General features: G+C 40.1%; 1 protein-coding gene across 1 annotated transcript; it reads left to right on the plus strand.

The window, feature by feature from the left end:
- The first annotated feature begins 654 nt into the window (after positions 1 to 654).
- Positions 655 to 10,561, plus strand: LOC115010397 (matrix remodeling-associated protein 8-like). Its single transcript, XM_029434917.1, has 10 exons — positions 655 to 828; positions 4,673 to 4,699; positions 4,782 to 5,093; positions 5,195 to 5,296; positions 5,800 to 6,258; positions 8,717 to 8,878; positions 8,988 to 9,018; positions 9,103 to 9,182; positions 9,320 to 9,373; positions 9,496 to 10,561. Exons 1-10 carry the CDS (start codon positions 801 to 803, stop codon positions 9,519 to 9,521), a joined length of 1,281 nt encoding a protein of 426 aa, XP_029290777.1. The 5' UTR covers positions 655 to 800; the 3' UTR covers positions 9,522 to 10,561.
- The last annotated feature ends 233 nt before the right edge of the window (positions 10,562 to 10,794 follow it).

Here is a 10,794-nt window from a genome sequence, read left to right on the forward strand (position 1 = left end):
TCAGATGTTATTTAGATTACTTTAGTTATCTTTATAGCAAATAAAGGCTACGGTGTCTCAGTCGACTGTGTGGCCAATTAGAAAGAAATTAGCTTGTGCAATAAACCCTTTTATAATCGGCCTTGAAGTAAAATGACTTCCTTTTGAGGGCTTTAATGCAGAAACCCTTTCTAAGATCAAAAAGGGGGAAATGAGGAAGGATCTTTTCTAATCCCTCCCTTAGGTGGAAGTGTTCCCAGGGACTGGTTTACAATTTTTACAACCATATAAATTACATCTTCTCAAATGTAACTGCAGAGTTTGATGTGTAAAAACACTTTCTCAGTTGATAATATATTATGTTATACCTTCTTTGTAACTAATGTGTAATATAATAACAATATATTTTGTTTGGTAGTTGTGTATTATAAACCCTGTCAATTTCAGAATGATCAAATAAGGTACAATCCTAGGTTTTGGATTGTACTGGGGTTACCCTTTTCATATTTGGAGGATTGTGCCTGCAATGCGTTTTCAATATTGTATCTATTATGTTGGCTTTATTATAGTTTTCTACAAAAGCTTCCTGCGTTTATTATGGTGCTTGCAACACATGTTTTTCGTCAAGACTGCTGCACCAGAGTGTTGGATTTCATCTGCTGGTGGAGGCGGAGCGTGCGAAGCCTCCAGACTGCAGGAATACAACAAAGTACAGCTGAGCCGCAGCTCGGAGAACTTGAAGCCTTCTTGTGTTTTGTCAATTTAAGCGCACACCACCTCCTGACAGGCTTTCTCCTCCGCTGGCAGCACCGTGGAAAAAGATGCACCTCATCACGACTCACCTTCAGAGTAAGTTCTTCACTGTGTTCTTGCATTTAAAAGAGAAAAATAACTTGAAAAAAACTTTCTTTGTTTCCGTAATTTGATTCAGGTCAGTCAGTTCTCATGTCTCCTCTGCTGCTCTGTAAATCTTCTAAAGGAGATTTTCAATAATATTTCCTCTGCATATCTTTTCATTATAAGCTTTAAAACTGACCCAACAACAGCCTGAATTATTTATTTATTTGTGTGCTGTTGGTAGCTGCGATAATCTTTAAGACGACTCAACTGTGTTCTTTTATTATGCATTTGTTTATTTATTGTTAACACAACAATTATAAAAAAATCTTTTTTTTTGCAAATTCCTTATTGTTGTACACTTAATGCATTTTTTAGCCTATTATTTTTAATATAACTTTTGTTAAAACATTTTTTTTTTATCGAAACCCGGCTTTATGCGGCTCTATGCATCTTATCAAACTATATTTCCTTTGTAAGTGATGTTTCTCAAGATGTCAGAATATAGTTTTCTGTCAACAGCCTTTATTTTGGAACTATTCTGGAGCTAAAAAGCGCGCAGCTTCATGGACCTGAAAGTGAAACGCAACCTTGCTTACGCTGCATGGCGTGGACTAGCCTCGGCCTGTTGATAGTGTGTATGTGGGAGTTTTTTTTGTGGCTTCAGCCCAATGTGTTTCTAGTTAACTGCGGTCTGAGTGGAGGAGTCAGCACAATCCGGCAGCCAGTCATTATATGTGTCAGTAACGAGTCTTTCACCAGCAGTGGGCTGCTGGAGCAGGGGGATTACCACTCCAACCACGTCTATGATGGGTTTTGTCTTAATTACCGTGCACCAACAACAAGGCATGGAACACATTAAAATTACTTTTTTTTTATTATTTAAAAAAAACAAAAACAAGCCTGTAAACATGTAGTTATGCACAGCAAGGTAACATGTTTGTGTTCTGCCCCAGCAGGCAGCTGGAAGGGACTTTTACAGGAAAAGGTGCCCACACACTGAGATGATGCTCCAAATACACTTTTATTAAGTTGCCTTTACAGCTAAGATATTTGTACATGATCAGATATAGGCTACATAAAACCAGCAGTGGTGGAAAGTAACTAATACTACTACATTTACTCAAAAAGGAAAAAGTACTTGAGTACAATTATGAGATACTTGTACTTTACTATTTCCATCTATCTATTTTTTACCCCACTATATCTCTGAGGGAAATATTTGACATTTTACTCCACTAAACCCAGATAACAATACAAACATTAGGATGTATAATTATGGATACAGGTAAGACTTGATTGATTCCTTGGTGAAATGCTATGATATCATACTGTATATGCATCACCTGATCCTGCACCTCTACCATCAGTTACATGAAGATAAATATCTACATTTACAATAATGTGAATAAAACGTATTCAACAAGTTCAATTCATTTGCATATGATATGCAAATACTAGAAACTCTTAGCTGCCTTTAATGTTCACCTTGGTGCATCCACAGGAGAGTCAACAGGTTCTCTCCAGGTGTCTGCTGCGTCTGCAGCTGGACACATTTGTTTGATTTATTCTAAAACTGTGACGGGGCTGTGAGTAAACTTCACAGACTCAGAACAGCCATGAATCACAGAACTTATGCTGAGCAAACACATGCTTTATGTTTGAGTTGAAACCTTTTTGTTTTACCTTAGGGGTGACATTGTGTTAAATGATCCTCCATGTGATTCCTGCGATTTACAAGTGACAACAGTTCTTTGGCAGATCGCTTGGTAAATGCCTATTATTATAGCCGGTTACTCATCATAGTACATTGTTAAGTCTTTAGTGTTAAACCAGCCTCGTGACTCATCAGCTCGCGTGTGTCTGGAGGAGAGATGAGAGAAAATTACAGGGGTTGGTACACTTTGTTTTGTCTTCTGCGGGAAAGTTTAGAGCCTTCATTAGAAAATAAACTGATGCATAATTACGGAATCACAGCGTGCTCTGCTGGGTTTAAATCACGGCATGAAAGCACAGTAGCAGCGCTCCAGGGAAGTATTGTTTGGATGTGGTGAAATAGACTCTCTGTGAATCAACCATGTGCAGACATGATGAGCCACAAACCTGATGTAGAAATCCCTTTTTGCAAAGTGTATCAAACAATACAAAGCAATTTGCTTTGTGGGTGTTAGACCAGCAATTATAATACATATAATCTAGCCATTTGTTATTTGTTGCTTTTAGACAGTTGTGGAGAAAGTATTCAGATCTTTAACTCAAGTAAAAGTAGCAATACTGCAATATAAAAATATTACAAGTGCTGAAAATGTCACTTAATTAAAAGTATAAGGATTATTAATTAAATGTACTGAAAGCATCAAAAGTAAAAGTGTCCACCAGTGAGTTGTTACTGTTGTAGTAGCTAATTAAACAGCTTTATAAACTGTTATGTAGATTCATTTATAACAATGCATCATATTTTATAAACCCATTATATATTGTGTAAGTAAAATATAAAGCTGTCAAATATATAAAGCTGTCAAACAAATGCAGTGAAGTAAAAAAAAAGTTACATTTCCCTTTGTGATTTGTAGTGGAGTAGAAGTAAAGTAAGTCAAATGGAAATACTCAAGTAAAGGAACTCAAATTGGTACTTAAGCAGCTTTCTGTTTAATCTAACTTGGTATGAAGTTTAATTGCAAAAGCTTTATTAATTTCCAGATTTAAAACTCCTCAAGACTGAAAATCTATTAATGAACTACAACGTGTACAGAAGTCAGGTGGCAGTGTCACACCAGTGTTTGCCTCCTCACACTGGCTCCACATTTCAGAATTGATTTTTATGATCTTATTGATGACTTTTATATCCTCACTTCTTGCTGTATTTGTACCTCTAAGTACGAGCCTGTGCGCAGCTGGAGATCCTGAGGCAGAGGAGACCAGACATGAAACTAGAGCGGACAGAGATTTACAGTCACGGCCTCAATGCCTTTGAAAATCAGGTTTGCTGAGTCTGCAACACCTTTTAAATCCCCTCTTAAAACATACAATTAGTGAAGCACTTATCCTGATTTAACTTGAATTGTAACTTACTTTAATTTCTTTACGTTACTGGAATTAGGTTTCATCATAGAATCGAATAAATTATAATTTGTTGGTTTTAATTTGCTGCCACATGTGAAGCATTTAGTAACGAGTGTTTTGAAAGTGCTCATTAATCATCACATTTTCACGTCTGTGCATTGAAAAGAATCCACTCTTTATTGATATATTTCTTTACGTACTGCATGTAACCACACATCCCTCTGAAAGCTCTGCACTTCCCAGCCTCTATAGTTCACAGTACCCATTACCAGCACAGTAAAAATACACAGGTGTTTGGTTTTGACACCAGTGAGCTGAATAGCGGCCCGGTTCTTCATCCCCTCAGGATCATGGCCTTGCATCAAGCCAACGGCAGCCTGCATGAATAGAGGCTCTGTGTGCGTTGGCTGCATGCGTCTCCGCTGGCCCTTCGGTAAACACACGACGAAATAGCACTGTGGGAAAGAAATGCAGTAGAAATAGCAAATGCGTTGTAGGAAAAAATGTCCTATCTCTAGAGCGAGAAAACACAAACAGCCTAATATGTATTTCCAGAGAATATTGTTGACCTTCTCCCATGTCCTGTCCTCTGTTGTTTTAAACAGTCCTCTCTCTGAACCCACATTCTTTTCCAATGCAGAAATCGGGTCGGTCCAGGTCAAACCGAGCCTCTCCAGCCACCACATTTAGCTCAGTCTTAGTAACAGGCTGATATCTGTAATACCTCAACAAGTAAGAGTTACAAGCTTCAGTAGGTTACGACTCTAACAACTCCTGCTTTTCTCTGTTTCAGTCGTTGCTGTGCTCTTTCTGCCCGGAGGTAAGACATTTCTTGTTTTCCAATCTACTCTTTCTGTCCTTGTTGAATTGATCTTCTGAACACGTGTGTTTCTTTCTTCCAGCATGGGGTCAGATGGGTAGCAGCAGCACACTTGGCGTCGTGGTGGAGGCCAAGAACATCACGCTCCCCGCAGGGTCCAAGGCCGTTCTGCCCTGCCACAGCCCCCGCATGGTGTGGACCCAGGATAGACTGAAAGACCGTCAGAGGGTGGTGCACTGGGACTTGGTGCGCAGCAGCCCAGAGTATTCTGTGGAGCGTGTCCTGGATATGTCCCCCGGAGCCCGTCAGAGGCTCTACAATAGCGTCAACAAGGGACGCATTTCCGTCCAAGACTCCGCTTTCAATGATGGCAACTTCTCCCTGATCATCAACAGTGAGACTTCCTCATGTTTCCCCCCCTAGCAACTTGAACTTTGCACTCTTTCCGTTTAAAATGTCATCTCACGGTTTTCTTGGATGCTTATTTTTTTCCAGATGTGTTCACAACTGACAAAGGAGTGTACACCTGTAATCTGCACCATCACTACTGCCAGATTCACCAGTCCATCCAAATCCAGCTCAATGTCACAAAGTCAGGTGAGGTGTCGTAATCACACAGCCAGTGATGGGCAGGAGAGAACATGCAGTTAAACTAGCAGTTCAATATGTTGCAGTAGCTTGGTACTTCATATGCATAGTAACTAGTTAAACTGCTATTTTGTGTCATGAAATAAAAGGAATAATTTAAATGTATTATTTTACCATTGCTTCTCTGCTGTAATTGCCCCCTTTTCTTACAATGCATTAGTCAGGCAGCCACTGCCACACACTGGACCTGTCACCTTTGTGTAGTGCCCGTCTGCCTGCATGTGTAAACTGCTTCAGTTGTTGAGATTCAGTCAGATGTTACAAAACTCACATGTAAGATAACAGGACCAGTGTTTAAGCTGCTCAAACAGTCTAAAAAGGTACAAGTTAAAACAAATGTATTGGGGTATTTAATTGTTATGGTTTATGTGTGACCTGCGAACAAGTGGGCACGTTCATGATTCATGACACAGATTAGATATTAATGTATTTCACGCTCGTGTGTTTTCTAGCTCGAAAAGAGAAGCGCTACTGGGATGGAGAGAAGACTGTGTTCGTGGTCTTGTTGGGCAAGTCAGTGGTGTTGCCTTGTGTGAACCGGCGCTCGCTGTGGAGAGAGGGCCTCCAGGAGGACCAGCAGCAGGTGGCTCACTGGGACTTCCAGCCTCCTGGAGTGCGTCCTGACAGAGCTGACCGCCTGGTCGACCTCTATGCGTCCGGAGAGCGCCGGGATTACGGACCACGCTTTGGATCGAGCAAGATGAGCGTGGAGGAGGACGCTTTCACTTTAGGGGACTTCTCACTGTCCATTTCTCACTTGAAGCCTGTCGATAAAGGCCTGTACTCCTGCCACCTGCATCACCACTACTGTGGTCTGCATGAAAGACGCATCTTCAGGCTCACCGTGGGACCTCCGATCCCCTCCGCGCCCACAACAGCGCCCAGAGTCCAGAATGATGTGCCAGAGCCAAGTAAGTCTTTTGTTTTTCCAGACGCTAGTAATGCTTAATGTTTTTCCCCACCATATGGTTTCTCAGCTGAATTGTGCATAGAATGACAACACAGCTCCTGGACTTTTTCTTATAATTATAGGCATAGTTGGTCAGTTGAATCAGTTCCTCTTCTCCTCTGCCAATTCTTTTCTCAGACTGCTCTGTTTTTGTGTTTTAGCAGAAGAGGGAGGGAGGAGGTAGAAGGAATGTAGAAGCTAGTTGAGTAAGAAAGAAAGAAAGAAAGAAAGATTTTCATTCTAGTTGTTGACTGTGAACTCAAGTGTTTTTTTTGGGGGGGGGGGGTTTTGTTTTTCTATTTGCAGCTTTGGCTTAAGAAGCGGTCTACAGTAAACAGCTTTAAATTGGCTGCAGTTGGCTGCCTTTTCCTTGCTGCTTTTCTTTTTTCATTTTTACAGCTTTTTCATTTACAGCTGGAGACATTTTAACGGAGCAGAGGAGTAGGCTCCAGCAGCCAATCATTTTGGGAGTGGTGGGCCCTATCTTGATGTTTTTTTTCCTCCATTTGACCCAATTTTCCAGAAGTCCCAACCACATGTCTAGACTGGTTAGACTGTATCTCGATCTTTGTTTGTTTCTTCTCCCGGTCTGCTCTGTTTATCTCATGATGTGTATCAGCCTCTGGTTGAGGCGTGTTTACCAGCATCAGGAAGTCTGATACATCTGTTCAACATCTGGGCCAGCTGTGACATGAAAGAGCAAAGTAAGGGGAGGGGGGTGCAGGTATGTGTTAGACTATAAATCCTCCCCTCCTGTAAATAAACGACAGCGCATGTATAAGCTTCACAAGTATGTTGAAGAAACGCACACGTGGCTAGGTGACATCCTGCCTGTGTCCTTTGAGTAAACCTCATCTGGGAATTCAGTTCTTCTTAACGCATTGCTGGCGTTTGTTGATTTGTGCTCACGCAGGCGGCAGCAATCAACTGAAATCACAAACGTCACGAGAGCTTTTCAATTTAACGCCGTAATTATCTGGGGCAAATGACATCATTTCTTTGTCATCGTGAAGAGGGCGTTGTGTGAGCTTGTCAGCAATTCAGGATAAATCTTTATTTTTGAAAAGTAAGATGCTTTCCTTCACTTCATTGACTTGCAAATGATGCTTATCCCACAGGGAACACAAACACAGGGTAACCTCTACGCGGCATATGTGAAACAGCCGTTAACACGTACACACATGTCAGACCTGTCAAAGATCTTTTTTTGGGGAAATGGGCTCCTGCTGGGACTTGGCTGCAGCTCTGGTTGTGACAGTAGCGCTCTAGAGACAATGACCTTGGACAAGTCTATGCAGTTTCATGCATCATTTTAGGTACATTAAAACGTGACAGGTGATAATTACAATAAGCTCCCACTTAGGAGGGTAATTAAGTCAGGAAAAGCTTTTGTTTTTCATCATTGGCTGGTTTAGAAAGCTTGATCAGAGATGCTACATTGCATGTTTTCCTCATTAGTCCCTCAGTGCCGCCTAGTTTAACTAGAGTCCAACTCAGCTGCTTTAATGAGAGACCAGAGAATAATCCTACACTTAAGAGAAATATTCAAGAAGATAAGATCTGATGTCTTTCACAATCCATTACAGTAAAAGAATATATTCTTTACCCTTCATCAGCTCTGTAAACTTGCATTAAAGGGCTGCTCTGCAGAAGTGTCTGTGGTGCAGTACACTGTGCTGTAAAACACTGTTTGTAACACACAGTGGTTGTTATAATCTTACATCTTCAAGCCCAGCATATATGTTCTGAGCTTGCCATTTTTAATAATCATCATCAGCTGTCTACAAAGTGTACACAGACAGTCCAGCTCACTGTAAGACTGCTGGGAGCTGCCTGCAGTGCTGTCAGATACGTCTTTAGACTGTTCAATGATAAACTCTTCTGATGGTGTCACAGGATTCATTTTCCATGCATGCAGAAACCCGACTTCTGTGTTTGTGCGAAGATGTGAAAAAGGGCCTAAATGGAAAACTAATAGAGACATGCAGACAGACCACATGACAGAATCTGTCTCTCTTTCCTCACACTTCTCCTCCTCCCTTCTGGTCAGCCTGTGTTTTTCTGAGGAGAGAAAAAAAATAACAGCTGCATGACATCAGGTCTGGAAGTCATTACCACCGAACAGACGTTTAACTCCTGCTCTCCTTCTCTGGCTTTTTTGGAAACAAATGAAAAAGAAGAAGCCTCTGGGGGAATAAAATGTTTTAGTTATGTAGAAATACATTTCAGTTTGATCTGTATTTATTGCTATTACCTTAATCCAATATATCACAGTTAGAATACGACAGTAAATCCTCTACATTACATCCCATTGTTGTTCATTTGAAAGTAAAATAGTAGAGTTGTCTTGTCTATGTATGAGAGAATCAATTGGTTTATTGTAAGAAACGTTTGATTCTATTTTATATTCTGCCTTTTAGGGACGGAGAAAGAGGTGGAGGGTCCACGCGTGGTGAACGTCATCCTCCCTGAGCATCGAGGTTATTTCGTGCAGCATTTGGGCTACTTCCTGGCGACTTTCTTACTGCTGGCGCTCATCGTAGTCGCCGTCATTGTGCTGACTAGGCGACGCAAAAAGAGAGGTACTTGCATCTGACAACTAGCTTGCATTTTCTAGTTATAAAGAGCATATTCATAGAGAGCGAAGGATGTGGATACAGTGTGTTTGAGATTGTTTGTTAAATCTTTCAGGGCTGGAGTATGACCTGCGTAGATGTGATCGGTAAGATACTACTATACAATAAATGATGCACCTTTTTTAAAATTTAATCAATTTCTAAGCAGAGCAATACTTATTTCCGTGTAGGGGAAATGTGATCAGTGGAGGGGAAATGTCATTAGACTGCACAGAGCTGAGGACCTGTAACCAAGAACCTCCGAGTTCAGGTACAGTAAGCATCATCCACACACATGGAGCAAACACACACATGGAGCAAACACACATGGAGCAAACACACATATTCTACTGCCAACTAAAAAAAAACGAACTTTCTCACATCCTGTGTGTCTACTACAATCCACAGACTACAAAAACAACCTACTGAAAGAGAGAGATATGGTCAAAGAATGCAATATGGGTAAGCAGATATTGTGCAGAGATGTGTTTCAGTGAATTAACTTCCAACAGTAACAACTTTACGACCACAGATAAGAAATGTGATATTATTAACATGATGTCCGTTTCCCGTCTCTTGTTCAGACTTTGATGGGAAGCTGTGGAAGTGAGTGCGATATTTCTGAGATGCTGCTGGCAGGTCCAGGGCAAACACCAGAAGAGTAAAGGACTGTGGAGAGAAGGGCAAACAAGAGGAAACCCAGGAGAGGACAGGAGGAATGCTCCCTCTGCTGTAACTTTTACACACTAAGCTTTTTCACTAAAAGTCAGCATCATTTTTTTTTTACATGTCATTTTTTTTATAAGTTGCATTTTCACCAGCTGTTATAACAACATATATTTGATCCTTACTCCTTGCATTCATTGGTTGGTTTATGATGATTATTAGGCATTTTTTATCATCAATTTTGTTTTTTAACGAAAATGCATGCTGTTCATTAAAGTATGTTTTATGTGTGATGTGCATGCTTACAAAGCTACAACAGCTCTTTTCCATTCTTAAATTTATAATTTTCCTTTTTTTGCACAAATTCTGCCGTACTGTAATTTGAAAAGGTGTTTCAAAGGTAAGTTTACTGTAGCTAGACAGTTTCACACAGTGTTTAGAAACAAGTGCCACACATTTCTAGCTATATAATAAGATACTTCTTTTTTTTTCTTCACAAAACTCAGCTGTGTTGACAAAATGACTACATTTAATATTTTTTTTGTGGATTTAATGTATTTAAAAAAAAATGCAAACCAAATAATATTTTTCCCAAATGGTCATTGATAACTTATCAAGTGAAAAATAGCTAAAATTGTAGGACTAAAGGCTCAGTCTACTGAAACTCAGGAAAAAAAAGAAAATCTTTTAACCATTTATTTGGTTTTTAATGGGCTGTGTAGTTCTTGTTTGCCTTAATGAATAAAGTACCCTGGATTGTAAAACACTGAATTTTTATAACTAAATATGCTCGTTAATGACAGGTACAAATTTGTTCTAAAATGTGTGGCTATATCTCTACGAGGTTTACTGCAGGAAGAAGAGTGTCCACCTCACGAACTGTAATCCTAATCCATTTTTTCCTTTTGTCTCTTGCTCTCGTGCACTTGTTCTCTTCTGAGAAAAATATGTCTTCTATTAAAGATTCACAACAGTGGCCACAGACTCGTCACTCGTTCTTGTGCTTGCTAGAGGGGACCACAGATATTGCATTGATGTTTGGATGAATATGAAACTTTAATATGAATTTATAATGTATCAGTATCCTCTGAAGTTGTACTTGAGCTTTAGGAGTAGGAGAGAAGGAGCATTTGAGGTAAGTAATTTACTATTAACATGTTCTTAGTCTAATAAATGTGCAGTGCGGTAAAAAAGCTCCCACCTGTCAGTCAAATCCA

The sequence above is a fragment of the Cottoperca gobio genome, chromosome 7 (genome assembly GCF_900634415.1).
Source record: "Cottoperca gobio chromosome 7, fCotGob3.1, whole genome shotgun sequence".
Classification (NCBI taxonomy): domain Eukaryota; kingdom Metazoa; phylum Chordata; class Actinopteri; order Perciformes; family Bovichtidae; genus Cottoperca; species Cottoperca gobio.

Bases quoted from the DNA above. Each gene is read 5' to 3' on its own strand.
- LOC115010397 (XM_029434917.1), top strand. From the start codon at position 801: ATGCACCTCATCACGACTCACCTTCAGA. The intron at 6,259-8,716 runs GTAAGTCTTTTG...TCTGCCTTTTAG, and splicing joins GAATGATGTGCCAGAGCCAA to GGACGGAGAAAGAGGTGGAG. The intron at 8,879-8,987 runs GTACTTGCATCT...TAAATCTTTCAG, and splicing joins TAGGCGACGCAAAAAGAGAG to GGCTGGAGTATGACCTGCGT.